The sequence below is a fragment of the Pongo pygmaeus genome, chromosome 12 (genome assembly GCF_028885625.2).
Source record: "Pongo pygmaeus isolate AG05252 chromosome 12, NHGRI_mPonPyg2-v2.0_pri, whole genome shotgun sequence".
Taxonomy (NCBI): domain Eukaryota; kingdom Metazoa; phylum Chordata; class Mammalia; order Primates; family Hominidae; genus Pongo; species Pongo pygmaeus.
In genome coordinates this window covers 48538414-48559525 of record NC_072385.2, presented here as the reverse complement: position 1 = coordinate 48559525, position 21112 = coordinate 48538414, and the positions used below count along the sequence as shown (strand labels likewise).

At 39.5% G+C, this 21112-nt stretch overlaps 1 protein-coding gene across 2 annotated transcripts in view; it reads left to right on the top strand.

Moving 5' to 3' along the window:
• Positions 1–21112, top strand: part of DNAH6 (dynein axonemal heavy chain 6) — a 322627-nt gene that overhangs the window by 220784 nt on the left and 80731 nt on the right. For both annotated transcript variants that reach the window (XM_054474947.1, XM_054474946.2), the window contains 3 exons: positions 3107–3340; positions 8853–8988; positions 20490–20659. In XM_054474947.1, coding sequence (XP_054330922.1) covers positions 3107–3340; positions 8853–8988; positions 20490–20659 — 540 coding nt within the window. The remainder of the gene's footprint in view (positions 1–3106; positions 3341–8852; positions 8989–20489; positions 20660–21112) is intronic.

Here is a 21112-nt window from a genome sequence, read left to right as displayed (position 1 = left end):
CAGTAGAAAACAGTGGAGAATTGTAAACATAATGCTCTTTCCCTGCAACACATCTCTATTTCCTGTTATATGCCCCTGTATAGTCAATGCTGGCTCACATACCTGGAAGCCAGGCCAGCCTAGGCCTAGTGTTTTCAAAACACTGTTGCACAGACCTAGGTCCTAAATGAATTTTCACAGATATTGCCCATCAACACAATTCATACTCTATAGCCTGGAATTCAAAGCCACATCCAGCCTGTCCCTGTTTCATCTCTCCAGTCACATTTCTCTCAACTCCTGTGCAACAGCCAAATTGATCCATTTACATTCCCAAGACTAACTGGATGCTTTTGTGTTTCTGACACTCCCTCTGTTTAAAATGCCCTTCCTCCCGACCTAAATGCCACCTTCTCCAGCAAAACCTGCTGCTGGGGCTGCAAACATCTAGAGGCTGACTGGAATGAACATCCAAAATGGCTGACTCACATGGCTGGGCTGTCACCCATGGCAGCTGCCGTGACCTCTCCTTGTGGCTTGGGCTTCTCACTACAGGGCAGCTGGGCTCCAAGAGGGCCTCTCCCCAAAGTAAATGTTCAAAGAAACCAAGATGGAAGCTCCAGGACTTCTTCTGACCTAACCTTGGATTTCATGCAACATCAATTCTGCTACAGTCTGTTGGTCAATCAAATCACTAGGCTAGTCCAGGTTTGAGAAAAGGGGATTTAGACTCCACCTCTCAATGGGAGTAGTAGCAAACAGTTTCAGCAGTCTTTATCCAAAACATTTGATATGCTTCATCTGGCATAATGCTTCATCTGGCTTCTCTCTCCTGCTGGAGCCTGAACTCCCAGGAGGCAAAAATGAAGCCTCACCAATCCCATATCCCCAGTGGTACTTAGCGCCACATAATGCCCATGAGTGTTTCGTGAATAGTCTGTTTTGATCTCTGCATATAACATTCCAACAATTCTTATTGAACTTCAAATAGTCAAACAATTCTTATGACAGCTTGATTTTTCCCCTAGAGGTCTTATTTAGTACCCTTGATAATGGTTGGAGGTCCAGGAACAATTTCTATTTCCAGGAGAGAATGGAAATGAGGAATTGAAAGAAATGGGAGTCAAGTTGTTTAGATAGGCCTGGGTTGTCTTTCAACAAGATGTTCATTTTAGCAGCCTTTGAAAGCCATCTGTGCTGGGTTCAAACCTCAATTCCTAGAGGCAAGGGTTTGGGTTCTCATATCTCTGCTCCCTTCCTTTAGTTGACAGGTATTAACCCAAGCAAAATAAGAATTACCAAATCCTGTAATGCCACCTAAATGACTTTTTGTTAATACTTTTCTTATCTTGGGTGTTTTGGAATTTATGCTCTTCAAGTTTTTAAAATCTCCTTCAAGAAATAAAAGTGAAAAGGCCCTAAAATATCTTGGGCTGAAAGTAAAAGTGATATAGGATGAATCATCAAAGCTCTGGAGTTTTACAGATTAGAAGGGAAACCGGAAATCCAAAACATATTTGTAGGTGACAGCCTTGGCCAGGATACCCTCTACCAAACCCATTTCACTGTGAAATTCTTTAGAGAATTTTGAGATTTACCGGTTTTATTTTGGTACCATATTTATCACATATTCACTGGGCTTTAACCTCTAATGGTTCTTGTCAGGTTGTTAAAGAGGGCTGAGTCCTCTTTTCTCCTGAGTGTCTTAAAACAAAACTCTATTACCCTTGTCAACCAAACTTTCAGGAGAATCAACAAGCACTTTCCCAATTCCCTACAATAATTGTAGGCTTCCTCTAAGCCCTTTTAACTTGGGGGAATGGAAACCTATTTTGGTGAGGAGACTGATACAATCAGGCCCCTTTCCCTTTGCGCTCCATCCTATTAGTAGAAGGGGTGGGTAGAAGAGGCCTGCACAGCCTCAGCACGGTATTTCTAGGGAGGAGTGGAGGACGTTTCTTGACCCTGATCTGCTTTGGTCCTTAGTGGGCTTCTAGCTGTCAGTCTGTTTTGATCAGTCTGCCCTCACCATGAACAATATATCTTGATCCCAGGGATTGGGCAGGTACTACCTCACCTCCCACCTTTGCCCCTCAGGCTGTGGATCCTGAGACTGCAAACACATGCCCCTCGGGGCCCTGGTGGGACTTCCCCTGAGTCTCTGCTGCAAGATCCCTCCTTGCCCTGTGACTTCCATGGAAGGCCACACATTCAGGCTCTGCTCAGCTTCCTCACACAGCTTGGGGCCTTTAGAAATTGTTTGATCTTCCTTCCACTCCACTTAGAAGTTGCAGAAAATGGGTGGGACTACCTCAGGCCTAATCCCTCAATGCCACCATCTCTACTGCCTTCCCAGTATCTTTATAATATGGGGCACCTTTGCGGTAGTGATTCTCCTTTCAAAATTTCCAGGTAAGAAACAGGGTAGAAATCTCCTTTAAAATCACCAAAATCAGTTTCTCTTAAATTTCAAGAAAAATTCTAGCACATTACTTCTACACCCTAAGAATTATCTTGGGGAAGTGCTAAGAAATAAGCGTGAGCTTACTTTGCTCTCACATCTCTCACCCCAAAATGCAGGGTTTATCAAATCTGGGTTGAAGATGTGAAAAAACTGGTCCTGCCAGCTCACCTCCGTTTTCCAAAGTTTCATGTCTCACATCAAGATGATGCCTCTTGAATATTGTCAAGAGCTTGGCATTGGGCCATTTCTTAAAAATAGGAGAGAAAGGGGAGTGTAGTAAACAAATATCACATACCACTTTGGGATGAATTCTAGACTTTTTCATAGTACAGTAAGTCCTCACTTAATGTTGTGGATAGGTTCTTGGAAACTGTGACTTTGTTAAGCAAAATGACATAAAATGAAACCAATTTTTTTTGTCTCATCAATGTAATAGCAAAATGACTTTGAATGCAAGGTTGTTCATAATTCAAAGACCTGCTGTGCATTATTTCACTTAAAGTCTCAGTTTCCAAGAACCTATCGGGCACATTGAGGACTTACTGTATTCATCTCCCATGCTGCCATTTACTCACTGAATGCAAACAAGGGAGACGGAGATTTTTTGTTCTCTGCAGAGAATGAATTAAATCAGAGACATTGATAGAGCTCTCTTTCACACAGTTGTTCAATACCACCATTGAAACTTCTGTAAAGACAGAAAATCTACAACAGCGCCTGGACATACTACTAGAACAAACTCTCCTAACTGCTTATGTCAATGTTTCAAGAGGACTTTTTGAGCAACATAAACTCATCTACAGCTTTATGCTCTGTGTTGAGATGATGCGTCAGCAAGGAACCCTAACTGATGCTGAATGGAATTTCTTTCTCCGAGGTTCTGCAGGATTGGAAAAGGTACCTGATTCCCATTTAGATGATGATTGATATGGTTTGGCTTTGTCCCCACCCAAATCTCATTTTGAATTGTAGCTACCATAATTCCCATGTGCTGTAGGATGGACCTGGTGGGAGATTACTGGATCACGGGGGCAGTTTCCCCCATACTGTTCTCGTGGTAGTGAATAAGTCTCATGAGACCTGATGGTTTTATAAGGGGAAACTTCTTTCACTTCATTTTCATTCTCACTTGCCTGCTGCCATGTAAGATGTGCCTTTTGCCTTCTGCTATGATTGTGAGGCCTCCCTAGCCACATGGAACTGTAAGTTCATTAAACCTCTTTTTCTTTATGAATTACCCAGTCTCATCTATGTCTTCATCAGCAGCATGAAAACAGAATAATCCTATGATCATTATTCTAGATAGAGCCCACAAGCATCTACCACTGCTCTGTGGTGACTCTGGTGGCTGAAGGCCATACATTTGGCTGTGTGGCCCAGTGGAGGGGTATTGAGGTCAGGAGGCCCAAGTTATAACTCAGCTCTGCCTCCAACTAGCTGTATAATGTATCATTTAACCTCTGTATGGAGTACTATCCTCACCTATAGAAAAGGAATGTTGGGAGTAACCAATGAGCTAGTAGAAGTGAACATGTTTTGCAAAGCTGACCCTCTTACAAATGTAGAGTTAAAATCCAATAAAAGTTGTAATTCACAGATTTAGCGATAGTTTTTTTAAAAACCATGACCCTCTCTTGCCTGGAGATATATCTCATTATAAAGCATGGGAAGTGACAAAATGACTTGATTGTCACCTTCTGTAATACTGTAATATGAGTTCTGCTGCAGTTCCCTTCTTCATGTTCATCTGCTTGTCCTGCTTGCTCCAGTCCCTTAAACTGGCTTAACCCACACACATACCACAAAGCTAGTGGCCCACAGAGGTGAGCCCACAAACCTTGCCTACAGTTTGATCTCTGCTCCACTCTAAATTCTTGGCTCTGTCCAACTCTGCAAATCTCAAGTCCTCTCCTTGGCCCCTGCAGACCTGACATCTGCACCTGTTTGCCAGTATTCGAACTCCAGTGTATCACTAGGAGGTTGAACCTGATGCTTTTGTTTGACTCTCAGCACCCCATGCTCCCAGAAAAAGCAGAGACAAGATCTCTCCACCAGCTGTTCCTTCCTCCCTGACCCCCATCCATCTTAAATACACATATATTCTGTGACTCCTCTCTTAATGTGTCTTATCCTCGTAATCACAGTTCATATTCACAGAGAGCTTGCTATGTGTTTTATGAATGTCAACTCCCTTATTCTTCTCAGTATTCTTCTTAGGTAAGTTCCTAATTTGTATCTCTAGTCTATGATAAGATAGTTAGGCACAGAAAGGTTAAGTAACTTGTCCTGATCACACACTTAACAGGACCTGGAACCAGGATTTGAACTCTTGCAGTCTGTGAAGCCTGCTCTCTTAACCAGTTCACTCTGCCACTGACTGTTAGCCAATCACTTAGCCAGGCCCTGCCCTGTGTGTTTTCGCCCTTCCTTCCTCACTGCAGCCTTATCAACAGCTCTGCTTACAGTTGTCTCACACAGAAACTCAAAGAGGTTAAAGAGCTTTCCAAAATCACACTAATGCATGACACAGTCTGATTCAAACCTGTGTTCTAAGCTCCCAAAGCCCATGTCCATTCCAGCACCATCTACTTCTCATGAACAGCATATCTTGAAAAGCTTAAAATATGTTTTAAATACCATCAAATTCAAAATTTAAAATTACCATCATCAGAAACCTCTCTGAATTATTTTTAATTAAACTGTCTTTTCCTCTACCATGAGGAAATTGGAATGATTCTTGACTAATAACTTTTTTTAGAAATGTATTTGGGGTGTATTTTATATGGTCACTTCATTTAATATTTTGACACTAGTATTTTCTATTTTTATCATAAGTGCTACATTGTTTTTTGCTACATTCATTATGATCTAAATTAAATTTTCTGGAATAACCTCGGAAGCCAACTTCCATGCATAAAACTTTTTCTGTGGAAAAATGTGCAGTGAGTTCCAAACACCTATGACAAGATTGTGTCATTATGCAAGGAGATGGTGCAGCAAAAGAGCCCTGGAAGAGACCTAGAAAGAATAAAAGATGAGTGTCCAGGATGGGAGGAGAGACAGGAAGGAGATACATGCCCCATGGAATCTGGAGTTGACTGGATGCACTAAAGAAAATCCAGATAAGCAAAACATAGATTTCTAGAAGGTGGCAATAACAACAAAAGGTGGGGGGAGATGCTGGGATCTGCAGCTGGAGACTGGCTGGTGTGAGCAGAAGTAGGCGTTTCCAGGATTGAACCACAACAGTTACAGTTTAAGGACAAACAGAAAACAACTGGAACCAATACACAAAGCCTCAAGCATCTGCAAGTTCCTATTACATGTGGACAAGGTAAATGGACTTCTGCAAATTGAGGTCTCCACGCTATTCTCATTGGCTGTATTTGGTCCATACAACTAATGTTTTTAAATGATGATATTTTAAACAGGAGTGTCCAATCTTTTGGCTTCCCTGGGCCACATTGGAAGAAGAATTGTCTTGGGCCACACACAAAATACGCTAACACTAACGACAGCTGATGAGCTTAAAAAAAAAATCGCAAAAAAAAAGAAATCTCATAATGTTTTAATAAAGTTTATGAATTTGTGTTGGGCCACATTCAAAACCATCCTAGGCTGCATGTGGCCTGTGGGCCATGGGTTGGACAAGCTTTTTTTAAAGCATTTTCTCTTAAGGCTAGGAATCCAAAAAATGATGCTAGTACATAATAATAGCATAACCAGAAAATTTTACATGAAATCTATTTCCTGGAAAATTCATTGAAGTTTGCGCAGACCAGTGATTTGTTTTACACATTATTATTAGAGATCAAAATACAGCAAAACCACTCAGAATTGTTTATTAGATATTTATAAATGCCTATGAACATTAACTAATCTAAGAGTCTTTGAGGGATTTATCTAGGATCAAGATGTAACACAGGGAAACGCCACTTCCAGCATAACAGTGTGAGGATCTTCGCATACTGGCTCCCCAGCAAAACTGTTGAAAATTACATAAGCATCTGGAAATGGTCCCGGGCACATATAGCAAATGAATAAACATTTATTTGAGAGAATTTACTAGAGGCTCAATAAGGACAGCAAGAATCTTGTGGTCTTTGAACCTAGACTCACTCCCTCCCTTCCTGGTCCCAGCTTAGTGAGATAGGAACTGCACTCAAGACTGATGCAGCTAAGAGCATAGGGCTCCTGCCTACTCCCCACTGCCAGTTAAACGGCCATATTCCTGAGAAGGACAGGACAGCAGCATTTCTCATCCTGCCCACAGCTACCTACTGCTGAAGATAAGTTCCAGTTGAGTGTAGCCAAAACATGGGGCTGCCTTCTTCCACCCAGCCTCCACTGGGGAGACTGAGGCTCCACGTTTGGTGCAGCATCACTGTTGTCCCAGCTCCTAAGATAGTAATTCCTCAATGGCAGAGGCAAGCTGAGGAGACCTGAAGCTACTGTCTTCCCATCCATGGCGTACTCAGCTCCTAGAGCTAGAATATGCCTCTGCGAAAAGTGCATCATTGTCATGCCCCTGGCTTGGAGGTTTTGCCTGAGTGGGAGAAGCAACCTATAAAACAGATAGTTCCTTATCTCCTCACAGAGTAACTGACTTCATTTCCAACACAGTATGGAAAAGTTTAAGCCTAATGATGCTCTCTAAAACAATAAAGGTTGTAGTGAAAAGCAGTTGAAAGGAGGTTGATGGAATTACTGGACAGAGACACAACATTATAAGCCAGCTGGTTTGCCAGAGATAACCTAGGAGAAGACACTGAAGCCTGCCAAAGACCAGAAGAAAACCCAAACACTGACCCCAGCAACTCCTTCAAAGGGGCCGAAATTTGAATGTTTTAGTCTGAGGAGAAATTTATATGCCCAAGAGCATTGTTAAAAACATTAGAGCAATCAGCCCACAATTAGTGGTGCTTAACAGCTAGATGCAGTCAGGGAAAGAAACTATCAAAAAGAGCCCTGAAAAAGCTATGATCATCCCGGGGTAACTGTGGGCATTCCTAAGCCTGCACCCCTTGAGGAGCAACATTAGAGACTTAATGCTGTGCAGGGTATGTGGGGAGACTCCACTAAAATAATCCAGTCAGTTATTAAACAAATAAGCCAGTAACAATAAGAAACGTTTGGGGAAAGGGTGCATGCTCAGAGTTGCTACAATACATTACAGATTGAGTATTCCTTATTCAAGACACCTGGGCCCAGAAGTGTTTCAGATTTGGGTTTTTTTCAGTTTTTGGAATATTTCCATTATACTTACTGGTTAAACGTATGTCTGCACAAAAAGCTGGACACGAAAATTCATTACAGCATTGTTTACACTAGTCAAAAGGTGGAAACAGCCCAAATGTCCATCAACTGATAGATAAATAAAATGTGGTATATTTATACAATGGAATATTATTCAACCATAAGAAAGAATGAAGTACTGATATGTGCTACAACATGGATGAACCTTGAAAACACTAAGCTAAGAAGTCCATCACAAAAGCCCACATATTATATAATTTGATTTACATGAAGTGTCCATAATGGGCAAATATATAGAGACAGTAAGTAGTTTAGCAGTTGCTTAGGGCTCAAGGGATGGGATTAAAGGAGTAATAGCTAAGGGGTACACGGTATCTTTTTGAGGAAATTCAATGTTCTAAATTGTGATGGTGGTTGTACATATCTGTGAATATACTGAAATCATTAGATTATATACTTCAAATGAATGAATTGCTTAGTATATAAATTTTATCTCAATAAACCTGTTTTTTATTATAGTAAGGAACCTCAGGCAAATATTCAGGAAATTTTGAAGAACTAGTTTCAGTCTTACAATCACAGCTATTTTTCTGACTCCTTTAAAACTGTTTGCCCACATGTAAGTGCTTCATGGAATATTGCCAGATGGCATAACACTTCTCCCAGAAGTTTCTAAGAATATCTAAAATAATTAGACAAACACTTACCACAGCTAGAATAAGGTTGCCATTTGTCTTGCTGCTGATACTGCTCCATACTCAGCTTTCTCTGTCTCCTAGGGGTGAGAACCTCTGGGAATCTGATTGGGAGACTAGTTCTCTAGAGAAAAATTATTAACCATAGGAATATTTGGCAAGTGGAGAGAGATCAGTATTGGGTGTTGGAAAAACAGGCTGAAAGTAGCAGATTTAATTGATCCACTTTGTTTTCTGTAAATGTCAATCTGAAAAGTTTTCAGTAGCTGTACTTCTGTGCAAAGGTCCACAATTAGAATTGATTCAACACCATTTCTATTTCACCATATTGTACTACTTGTCCTAGGAAAATGGTTATTTTAACATACTATTAGAGCTTGATTTTTCACTTGGACAAAGTGAAAGTATATTTTGTGATTGCCTTTGTGAATTATTATTCATTTTCTGTCTTCAAACAGGAACGCCCACCTAAGCCTGAAGCTCCCTGGCTACCTACTGCTACATGGTTTGCATGCTGTGACTTGGAAGAATCATTTCCAGTTTTTCACGGACTTACCCAAAATATATTGTCACATCCTATTTCCATACGCTTAGGTAATGTGACAAAAAGAACCTGCTGAGGAGGCTTATAAACAGGCTCTTGAATCCTAATCTTAATGTTTTCTTTAACCTCTTCTGCAATGTCAATATTTTTCACTAGGAATTTCCTTCATTTCTAAGAAACTGTAAATTATTTGTTTTCACAATTTCTTGAGTCAAATGCTTGGCCCATGAATTTTTAATATTTCATGTTTACTTTATACACACACACACACATATATTTTATGTATATATTTGAGAATATAAATATACATTTGTGTATTGCTTTAGCTGTAGCCCATAGGTTTTTTTTTTACTTTTTATTGAAGGATAACATAAATCCAGAAAAATGCACAAATCAAAATTATACAGTTTGGTTAACTATCACAAACTGTGTAGATTTATTTATGAACCATCACCGAAATCAAGAAATAGAACAGTACCAGCATCCCAGAATCCCCTCATTCTCTCTCACCTCTCCCTTCCTCAGAGGTAACGACCACTCTGAATTATAACATTCTGTATTCATTTTTCCCTACAAGTTTTAATATATAGCCCTTTCAATTCTAAAACTACACTTTTTTTTTTTTTTTTTTTTTTTTGAGACGGAGCCTCCCTCTGTCGCCCAGGCTGGAGTGCAGTGGCGCGATCTCGGCTCACTGCAAGCTCCGCCTCCCGGGTTCACGCCATTCTCCAGCCTCAGCCTCCCTAGTAGCTGGAACTACAGGCGCCCGCCACCACGCCCGGATAATTTTTTGTATTTTTAGTAGAGACGGGGTTTCACCGTGTTAGCCAGGATGGTCTCCATCTCCTGACCTTGTGATCCGCCCTCCTCGGCCTCCCAAAGTGCCGGGTAAAACTACACTTTTTAGTTCAAAACCATTTTAGGATTTAGGGGACCATCTTTTTCTTGTTTATAATTTAATTACATTATGGAAATTATACTCATGGTTTTCATGAAATTGACTCTTTGGAATTATATACACTTCCTTTGCAGCCTGGTGCATGTTTTGTTTATATAAAATATTCTATGCATGTCATTTCTTGAATGCAAGATTCCACATGTGACCTTTAGCTCAAACTTACTAATTGTGGTATTTACCTTACTAATGTTCTTATACTGGATCTGTCAGATTCTAAGACAGCTATATTAAGGTATACCACTATGATTGGCAATTTCCCTTTGTAATTTTAGAATTTTTCCCATTATACTTTGTGAAACTATGCCAGTGTATAAAAACAGGTTTACAGTTAAGTTCTTGGTAATTGTTCCTTTTTATTAAATATATCACTCTTTACTCTGAATAATGCTTTTTGCCTTAAATATATTTCTTTTTTAATTTATTATTTTTATTTTATTTTTGAATCAGGGAGTACATGTGCTGGTTTGTTACATGGGTATATTGCATGCTGGGGAAGTCTGGGCTTCTAATGATCTCATTGCCCAGGTAGTGAACATAGTACTCAATAAGCAGGTTTTCAAGCCTTACTGCCTCCCTCCATCTGCTCTTTTGGAGTCCTCAGGGTCTATTGTTCCCTCCTTTATGTCTGTGTGTACCCAACGTTTAGCTCCCACTTATAAGTGAGACCATACAGTATTTGGTTTTCTGTTTCTGTGTTAATTCACTTAGGACAATGGCCTCCAGCTGTATGCATGTTGCTGTAAAGGACATAATGTCATTCTTTCTATGGTTGCATAGTATTCCATGTGTATATGTACCACATTTTCTTTGTCCAGTTCGCTGTTGATGGGCACCTAGGTTGATTCCATGTATTTGCTGTTGTGAATAGTGCTGCGATAAACATGTGAGTGCAGGTGTGTTTTGGTAGAATGATTTCTTTTCCTTTGGATATATACCCAGTAATGGGATTGTGGGTCAAACGTTAATTCTATTTTCAGCTTTTTGAGAAATTTCTAAACTGCTTTTCACAGAGGCTGAACTAATTCGTATTCTCAGCAACAGTATGTAAGCATTCTCTTTTCTCCACAACCTTGCCAAAATCTATTTTTTTGACTTTTTAATAATAGCCATTCTGATTGGTGTAAGATGGTATCTCATTGTGGTTTTGATTTGCATTTCTCTGATGATTAGTCATGTTGAGCATTTTTTCATGTTTGTATGTCTTGTTTAGAGAAGTGTCTATTCATGTTCTTTGCCCACTTTTTAATGGGCTTATTTACATTTTATTGATTTAAGTTCTTTATAGATTCTGAATATTAGTTCTTTGTAAGATGCATAGTTTGCAAATATATTCTCCCATTATGTACACTGTCTGTTCACTCAGTTGATATTTTATTTTGCTATGCAGAAACTCTTTAGTTTAAATCCCATTTGTCTATTTTTTATTTTGTTGCATTTGCTTTTGGACTCTTCATCATAAATACTTTGCCTCGGCCAATGTCTAGAAGAGTATTTCCTATGTTTTCTTCTAGGATACTCATAGTTTGAGGTTTTTCTTCAACGTTGAGTTAATTTTTATATATGGTGAGAAGTAGGGGGTCCAGTTTCATTCTTCTGCGTATGGTTAGCCAGTTTTCCCAGCTCATTTATTGAATAGAATATTCTTTCCACATTATTTTTGTTCACTTTGTCAAAGATCAGTTGGTTGTAGGTGTGTGGCTTTATTTCAGGGGTCTCTATTCTGTTCCATGTGTCTACTTTTGTGCCAGTACCATGTTGGTTTGGTTACTGTAGTCTTGTAGTATATTTACGTGTTGAATAACATGATGCCTCTGGCTTTGTTCCTTTTTACTAGGATTGCCTTGGCTGTTTGGGCATATTTTTTGTTTCCTATGAATTTTAGAATAGTTTTTTCTAATTCTATGGAAAATGACATTGGTAATTTGATAGGAATAGCATTAAATCTGTAGATTGCTTTGGATAGCATAGTCATTTTAATGATGTTGATTCTTCCAACCCATAAGTGTGGGATGTTTTTCCATTTGTTTGTTTCATCCTTTCTTTCAGCAGTGTTTTGTAGTTACTCTTATAGAGATCTTTCACTTCCTTGGTTAGATGTATTCCTCAATATTTTTGTAGCTATTTTAAATGGGATTGCATTCTTTATTTGTTTCTCAGCTTAAACATTATTGGTATACAGAAATGCTACTCATTTTTGTACACTCATTTTATATCATAAGACTTTGTTGAAGTCATTTATCAGGTCTAGGAGTCTTTTGGTCAAATCCTTAGGATTCTCTAGGGACAGAATCATATTGTTAGTGAAGAGAGATCATTTGACTTCCTCTTCTCCTGTTTGGATATATTTCTTTCTCCTGCCTGATTGCTTTGGCTAGGACTTCCAGTACTATATTGAATAGGAGTGGTGAGAGTAGACATCTATGTTTTGTTCCAGTTCTTACAGGGGAATGCTTCCAGCTATTGTCCTTTCAGTATAATGTTGGCTGTGGGTTTGTCATTCATGGCTCTCATTATTTTGAGGTATGTTCCTTTGATGCCTAGTTTGTTGAGGATTTTTATCATAAAGCGATGTTGAATTTTATCAAATGCTTTTCCTCATCTATTGAGGTGATCATATGGTTTTTGTTTTTAGTCCTGTTTATGAGGTGAATCACATTTATTGATTTGTATATGTTGAATCGTCCTTGCATCCCAAGAATAAGGCTCACTTGATTATGATGAATTAACTTTTTTATATGCTGCTGTATTCGGTTTGTTAGTATTTTGTTGAAGATTTTTGAGTCTATTTTCATCAGGGATATCGGCCTTAGTTTTCTTTTCGTGTCTGTGCCAGATATTTGTATCAGGATGTTGCTAGCTTCATAGAATGAGATAGTGAGGAGTCCCTCCTCCTCAATTTTTTGAATAGTTTCAGTGGAATTGGTACCAGCTCTTCTTTGTACATCTGGTACAATTTGGTTGTAAAGGGCTTTTTTTCCGTTAGTTGGCTGGTTGGTAGGTTTTTATTCCTGATTGAATTTCATTACTCATTATTAATCTGTTCAGGATTTTTGTTTTTTTTGGGTTCAATCTTGGGAGGTTGTGTGTTTCCAGGAATTGATCCATTTCTCTAGATTTTTCTAGTTTGTATGCATAGAGATGCTCATCATAATACCCACTGAGGATCCTTTATACTTCTGGGGGATCATTTGTGATGTCACTTTTGTTATTTCTGATTATGATTATGGATCTTCTGTCTTTTTTTCCTTGTTAATCTAGCTTATGGTCTATCAATCTTGTTTATCCTTTCGAGAAACCAATTTTTTGTTTCATTGATCCTTTGTATGGTTTTTGAGGTCTCAATTTTGTTCATTTCTGCCCTGATTATAGTTCTTTTATTTCTTCTGCTGGTTTGGAGTTTCATTTGTTTTATTTTTCTATTTCCTTTAGGTACAAGGTTAGTTTGTTAATTTGAGATGTTTCTAACTTCTCGATGTCGTTTCTAACTTCTCGATGTAGTTTTTCAGTGCTATAAACTTTCCTTTAACACTGCTTTGCTGCATCCCAGAGGTTTTGATACATTCCTTGTCTGTTTTCATCTGTTTCAAAAAAGTTTTTTACTTGTGCCTTGATTTCATTGTTTACCCAAAAGTCATTCAGGAGCAATTTGTTTAGTTTCCACATAATTTTATGGCTTTGAGAGATCTTCTGTGTATTGATTTCTATTTTTATTTCACTGTTGTCTCAGAAGATGCTCAGTATGATTTTGATATTTTTGTGTTTATTGAGACTTGCTTTATGACCAAGCATGTGGTCAATTTTAGAGTATGTTCCATATGCAGATAAGAAGAATGGGTATCTTGTGGTTGTTAGGGAGAGTATTCTGTAGATGTCTATTAGGTCCAAATGGTCATGTCGAATTTATGTCCAGAATTTGTCAATTTTCTGCCTCAGTGATCTATCAAATGCTATCAGTGGGGTGTTGTGTGTTGTGTGACCATTGTTGTGTACTGCCAAAGTCTTTCATTAAGCCTAGATGTGCTTGTTTTATGAATCTGGGTACTCCAATGTTGGATACACATGTATCTAGGACACTTAAGATGTTTTGTTGAATTGAGCCCCTTATCGTTATTTAATGCCCTTCTTTGTTCTTTTTTATTTTTGTTGGTTTAAATCCTGATATAAGAACAGTAATCCTTGCTTTTTTTTGTTTTCCGTTGCATGACATATCTTTCTCCATCCCTTTACTTTGAGCCTATAGGTGTCATAACATGTAAGACTGGGTCTCTTGATGATAGAAGAATGGGTCTTGTTTTTTCATTCAATTTGATACTTTATGTATTTTAAGTTGAGCATTTAGGCCATTTATGTTCAAAGTTAAAATTGATATATGAGGTTTTGTTGCTGTCATAATGTTGTTAGCTTAGTTGCTTTGTAGTCTTTATTATATAGTTGCTTTATGGGTTCTGTGGGCTATATGCTTACATGTGCTTTCATGGTAGCAAGCATTATTCTTTTGTTTCCACGTTGAGAACTCCCTTAAGCATGTATTGTAGGGCCAGTCTGGTGGTGGAAAATTCCCTTGGTGATTACTTGTTTGGGAAACACTTTATTTCTCCTTCATTTGTGAAGCTTAGCATGGAAGGATGTGAAATTCTTGGCTGACATTTATTTTCTTTAAGAATACTAAAAATAGCCCCAGTTTCTTCTGACTTGTGAGGTTTGTGCTGAAAAGTCTGATGTTAGTCTGATAGGTTCCCTTTATAAGCAACATGATCCTTTTCTCTAGGTGCCTTTAAAGTTCTTTCTTTCACGTGGACTTTGGTTAGTCCTATCCCTCCTATCCATCCCCAAGTGTGTCTTGGGAATGGTCATCTTGTGTAGCATCTTATAGGAGTACTCTGGATTTCTTATGTTTGCATGTCAACCTCTCTAGCAAGATTGGGGAAATTTTCCTGAATTATATCCTCAAATATGTTTTCCAAGTTGCTTATTCTCTCTTCTTCTCTCTCATGAATGCCAGTAAGTTATAGGTTTGGTCACTTTACATAATCCCATATTTCTCAAAGGCTTTGTTCATTTTTTAAATTCTTTTTTACTTTTGTCTGACTGGGTCATTTTGACAGATTGGTCTTCAAGCTCTGAAAGTCTTTCTTTTGCCTGGTCTAGTCTGTTGTTAAGGCTTCCATTTGTATTTTGAATTTCCTGATGCGAATTTTTCAATTCCAGGACTTCTGTTGGTTTTGTTCTTAATATAACTATGTTGTCTTTCATATCTTCTGTTCTGTTCTTAATATAGCTGTGTTGTCTTTCATATCTTGGATCATTTTTCTGGCTTCTTTGTGTGGGATTTCAACTTTCTCCTGGATCTCATTGAGTTTCTTTGCATCATATTCTGAATTCTATATCTGTCATTTCAGACATTTCATTCTGGTTAGGATCCATTGCTTGGGAGCTAGTGGGATCCTTTGGAGGTGATGCAACACTCTGGCTTTTTGTATTGCTGGGGTTCTGCACTGGTTACTCCTCATCTGAGAGAGCTGATACTTCTCTTTTTTTTTTTTTTTTAATTTGCTATCATTTGGATGGGGCTTCTTGTTTATTTGTTTTTCCCTTCAGGGTATGACTGTGATGTATATTGTGTATGATTAATTGGCTTCATTTCTAGGTGCTTTCAGAGTGCCAACTCTCTGTACAGGTTCCTTGGTTGCAAGTAGGTTCATGCAGTGGCTTTCTCAGAAGTTGCTTGTTGTAGCAATGTAATTTTATTTGGTGGCGTAATTCAGGATGCAGTCTAGTAGATGGTGCTTAAGAGTAAGAACTGATGAGTACAAGCAGGGGTGGAAGCACTAGAGAAGTACAAAAAGCACCTCTGCAGAGCACATTCACCCTCAGTAGCATGGAGCTGCTGGAGAAACTTGAGACGCAGACTCTTTCAACCTGCATTCCCCAGACCCCAAAGTGAAGAGTCACTCCCAAATCCATGACAGGGCGCTGATAAGAAGGGTGGTGGAGCAAGTGTGACCCCCTCTCCATGTCCATTCCCAGGCTTTGGTGGTACCACCTTCAGTGGCTGGCACTGCACTCATGTTTTCTTTTATCCAAGGGGGTCTTTGGTGGGCTGCACTCTCCCCTCCTTTAGGGACAGTCTGCATCAAGGGTTAGATCTCCAGGGGAGTGGAGTCTGCCTCCCTCCCACTCCTCAGAGCTGGTGGGGCACTGACCAAGGAAACAAGCTGGGACACCCCATTATGACCCATGCAGACCAGTTCTAGGTTGCAAAACTGTCTCTGGCTGAAAGTCTTGCCCTCTGGGAAAAACCTCAACTTCAGCAACTCTCCTCCCACTCCAGTCTTGTGATGGGAGAGAGCGTAATTCCACCACCTACTACTGGGGCACTCTCCACACTCACTGCTCAATTCTGCCTGTGGGGACCCTTCTCCCCTTCCAGAACAAGCACTTTAATCTCACCTAAGACCAAAATGCTTGCTGTGGCCACCGCTGCCAGGTTACCAAACATTGGCTCTAACCTCTCAAAATGGTGCCAGCCATGGGCTTGCACCTAGAGAATGGGAAGCCCCTCTCAGGCGAGCAGCATGGACGAGAAGCTGTGAGGAGTGTGGTCCACTCAAGTCTCAGTCTCATAGCAGCTGGTAGCAAGGCACTGGGCATTGTCCTAGGTATATGTAGGAGAACCTTGGTCCCCTTTCCCTTCTTGGCTGGATGGCAGCAGCAGCCACATCAGCCCAAACTCAGGCCAAGGATGGGGCACAGCTCAACACTACATTCTCAAAATAGTGCCTTGGGCCTGAAAACAGGGAGGGCAAATCACTGCCCGGGCAGACAGCATGATCAAGAAGCTGTGGAGAGTGTGTTTCATTCACATCTGTCTCACAGCAGCCTGCTACAGAGCTGTGAGTATTGTCCTAGATATGAGTAGGATGACCTGGTCTCCCTGTTCTTCCTTAGCCAAGCAGAGGCTACAGCCACATCAGCCCAAACTAAGCAAAGCGTGGAGCTCAGCCCCGCATTAAACTCTCAAAAGGGCACCTTGGGCCTGGGGCTAAAGAGGGTGGGGCACCATTCAGGCAAGCAGCATAAGCAGGAAGCTGTGAGAAGTGTGGTCAACTCATATCTCAGTCTCAACAGCAGCTCATCGCAGGGCAGCAAGTACCCTATAGCAGGTGCGTGAGTGTGCCCATTCTCCCCTCTCCCTCCCTGGAGCAGCACAGTGGCTGCAGCTGTGTCTGTAAATCCCCAGGATCTGGGTTCTCAAAATGGCACCCAGCTGAGGCTGCACCAGGCTCGGATTCCTGTGGGATTGTGTGTGGGTTCCCTTTCTAGAGAAATGTCTCTGTACAATCTTTAGGCAGTTCCATATGTCAGGCACAAGGCCCTAGTGGGTCAAGGGTTTCTCCTGTAGCCAAGATCATAAAACCCTGTTTTGGAGCTCCAGGGATTTCCCTCTTACTGTTTCCCTGCATCCAGGACCATCTCCCAGCCCAGTCAGTTCCTGGCTGCGCAAGCTAACTTGAACCCTCTCCTTACTTCTGGTACTTCATGTCTCTTCTCTAATGAATCCAAGCATTCTCCTAGATTACCTGTTTGAAATGTGAGTATCTGCTTACTATTCTGGCTCTTCTCCATGGAGGCAGCACGCAATACCTGCATCTAGTCAGCCATCCTGACCTAAAACCTCAAAATACATCTTCTAATATTAATATTATTACAGCAAGCCTCTCTTAGTCAGTACTCTCACTCTATATATTTCTACACTCTTTACTTTCCATTTTTTGTGTGTCATCATTATGTTTTTGGTGTGTCTTAGTAGGATTTTGTTGTTGTTTTGAGGAACATGAAAGTCTTTCTTTTAACAGACAAATTTTAATCTGATTATATTTATTATGGCTATTGATTTATTTCAGTTCTTCTTGACTGGGGAAGATTTCCATTTGACAATGTCTAGAGACATTTTTGTTTGCCACAACTGGGGTAGTGCTACTGGCATCTGGTGGGTAGAGACCAGAGATGCTACTATACATCCTACAGTGCTCAGAACAACCCTCCACAACAAATAACTACAGCATCCAAAATGTCAGTATTAGTAAAGTTAAGAAACTCTGATCTGTTTGGACTTACATTGGTCATCTTCATTTTGGGCATATTTTTCTTGCCAGCTTTTTCTTTGCTTCCTTTTTTCTTCTTTCTTCTTCCTTTCTTTATATCCTTTATTTCTCCTCTCCTTCCTTTCTTCTTCAGTTGCATCATCCACACTCTTTATTTTCCCCTCTACTGATTTGAAATTCTATTTTTATTTTTTGGTAATTACTCTTATACTTCTAATATGAATATTTATTTAACTTAGTGTACCCAGCAAGTGTGGTGGTTTAAAGTCTGCATTAACCAGAATTTCTAAGATCCTAATAGATTTATTGGATTTCTAAATGAAGACTAGGGGGAAAAAAAGCTGTTCAATAAATGCATTAACTTATGGAAAAGTGCATTCCCCCCAGTCTTTTGTCCCCCCCCCAGTAAAAATTGTTTCTATATTATGCACCAGTTAAATGAGACAGCTAGAGGTAGAGAGAGAACACAAAAAGAAAAATACTCATAGAAGAAACCCAGAGATGGACAGTTAGGGACAGACACAAAGCAGAAAGGGCTAAATGGAGCCTCATCTACACAGAGGCGAGGGAAGAGGGAAGGTGTGGAGGTTGAGAAGCAAAATGGTTATAGGGACAACTCATAATTTTTTGATAAAACCACCATGTGTTATCCATGTCTTTGAGATTAAAATTGCAACAATTTAAAAAAACTTTCCTGTTTTTATGTGCTAGATTTCAAGGTTTATTCCAGAAATGCTACAGACTTATGAAGGTTTGTACATAGTTTGATAGGATGGCTGGTATTCTAAAAGTGAGCTTTAGATATTTGCACGTGATGTTTAATTCCATTGTCAATCTTACCTTCAGAAACTTCCTAATTGCCTTAATCTTTTGTCTTTCATGATTTCTAAGTGCTTCATGTCCTATTAATTGGGAGTTATTTAAAATATGCATTATTAAGCCAGGTGCGGTGGCTCACGCCTGTAATCCTAGCAGTTTTGGAGGCTGAGGTGGGTGGATTGCCTGAGCTCAGGAGTTGGAGACCAGCCTGGCCAACATGGTGAAACCCCATCTCTACTAAAATACAAAAAATTAACCTGGTGTGGTGGTGTGCACCTGTAGTCCCAGCTATTCAGGAGGCTGAGGCTGGAGAATTGCTTGAACCTGGGAGGCAAAGGTTACGGTGAGCCGAGAACACGCCACTGCACTCTTGCCTGGGCAACAGAGCAAGACTCTGTCTCCAAATGAATAAATAAATAATGTATTATTAGATACCATCTTCTAATGCATATTTTATGCATTATTTTCTCCCATCATTACCTGGAGTCCTAATGATTACACAATAAATAATGAGAACCTCACTGGAAAAAGAGTCCTTTTGCAATACGTTGTTCTGCTACCTGGTCTTCAGAATAGTGCAAACACCTTTAACTAAAGAGTATTGTGGCATGGTATGCTTTGTGGTCTCATACCTTGTAGTTGTCTATATTCCATATATAAATTATAAATCTTGCAAAGATGAACACTACCCCAAGGCCATGGTCAGAAGTGTCACTAAATTTTTGTGTCACTAGCTTTCTGATTGCTATGATTAAGCCCCCAGAGGAGAGCCCCTGCAGACAAGCTAGAGAAAGTTGTTTTCTAGCCTGAAATGCAAGCCAACAATTGTGCCTAATGGCCAACCCAAGAAACCTGTTTCCTGTTTCCTCACTGGAGAACACACTAGTTATTTTGGCTTTCTGAAAGGCTTATACCATATGCATTCTGTACCTACAGAAGTGTCGGTGCGAATTCTTAGTACATGTTATAACCGTTGTAAGAACTATGATCCTAACTTTCATACAAGATACAAATCCATTTCTTATAAATATTCTACAGCCAGGGAGCAGGGGATGATGTATCATTTATTAGGGCATAATGTAAATATGTCAACGTATTCAGCTATTATTTATAGTGTTCAAATTACATATGCCAGAATTTTCAGTTTACTTCATTTATCATAGACTGATTTTATTTTTTTTTCTTGCTTTTTCTTCTACCTCTAACAGTGATTATTTGACATATTTTTATGCTATTTTCTGGCACACCTGGGTTCATTTTATTATGTTTTTATTATGGATTTGTTATTTTTATTAATATAAGAACCTACTTTGTCCCATTTAATTATGTTTGCTTTGAATTCTAGTTAACTCAATATTACCCTTATCACTTCAATCTTCTTTTTGCTCGCATTTGCTTAAGTATCTCTATGCATCCTTTTGTTTTTAACCTTCCTAATATTTTGTTTTGTTTTTGTTTTTTGTAAGTGGTTTGCTGCTATTTTCTGATTACATTTTAAACTCTTTACTTTTTGATTAGGTTGGGTAGCAGGGGAGACTGATGTATTTACAGTATACTTGTGGTTAAAACTGATAGTAAATATAGAGATATTTTTAAATTACCAAACATTATTTAATTTCAAAGCCAAAACAAATCTAATCAAATTATCTTTTTTAAATTGTATTTCCAGGATCTTTTGAGACTTATATTAACCCACAGGAATGGGAAGGCTATTCTAAAATGAAACACGAAGATAAACACATGAGACAGGAAAAGGAGGCCGCACGCCAAGATCTGTGGAGTGCAGGATTGAGTTCTTTCCATAAGCTAATTCTTATTAAATGTTGTAAAGAAGAAAAGGTAGGGCATTTCTTTAATTAAAGGACTGTGTTACAATTATTTCTACTAAAGCTCACTAGCCAGTTATGATTTATAAATTTATTTGAGGGTGTTTGGGAGATGACTCAAAAAAATGAAACATGGGCTGAGCGCTGTGGCTCATGCCTGTAATCCCAGCACTTTGGGAGGCCAAGGCGGGTGGATCACGAGGTCAGGAGATCAAGACCATCCTGGCTAACACGGTGAAACCCCGTCTCTACTAAAAATACAAAAAAAATTATCCGGGCGTGGTGGCAGGCACCTGTAGTCCCAGCTACACGGGAGGCTGAGGCAGGAGAATGGTATGAACCCAGGAGGCAGAGCTTGCAGTGAGCTGAGATCGCGCCACTGCACTCCAGCCTGGGCGACAGAGCAAGACGCTGTCTCAAAAAAAAAGAAAAAAAAGAAACATGGTTCTGTGTTATTACTAGAACA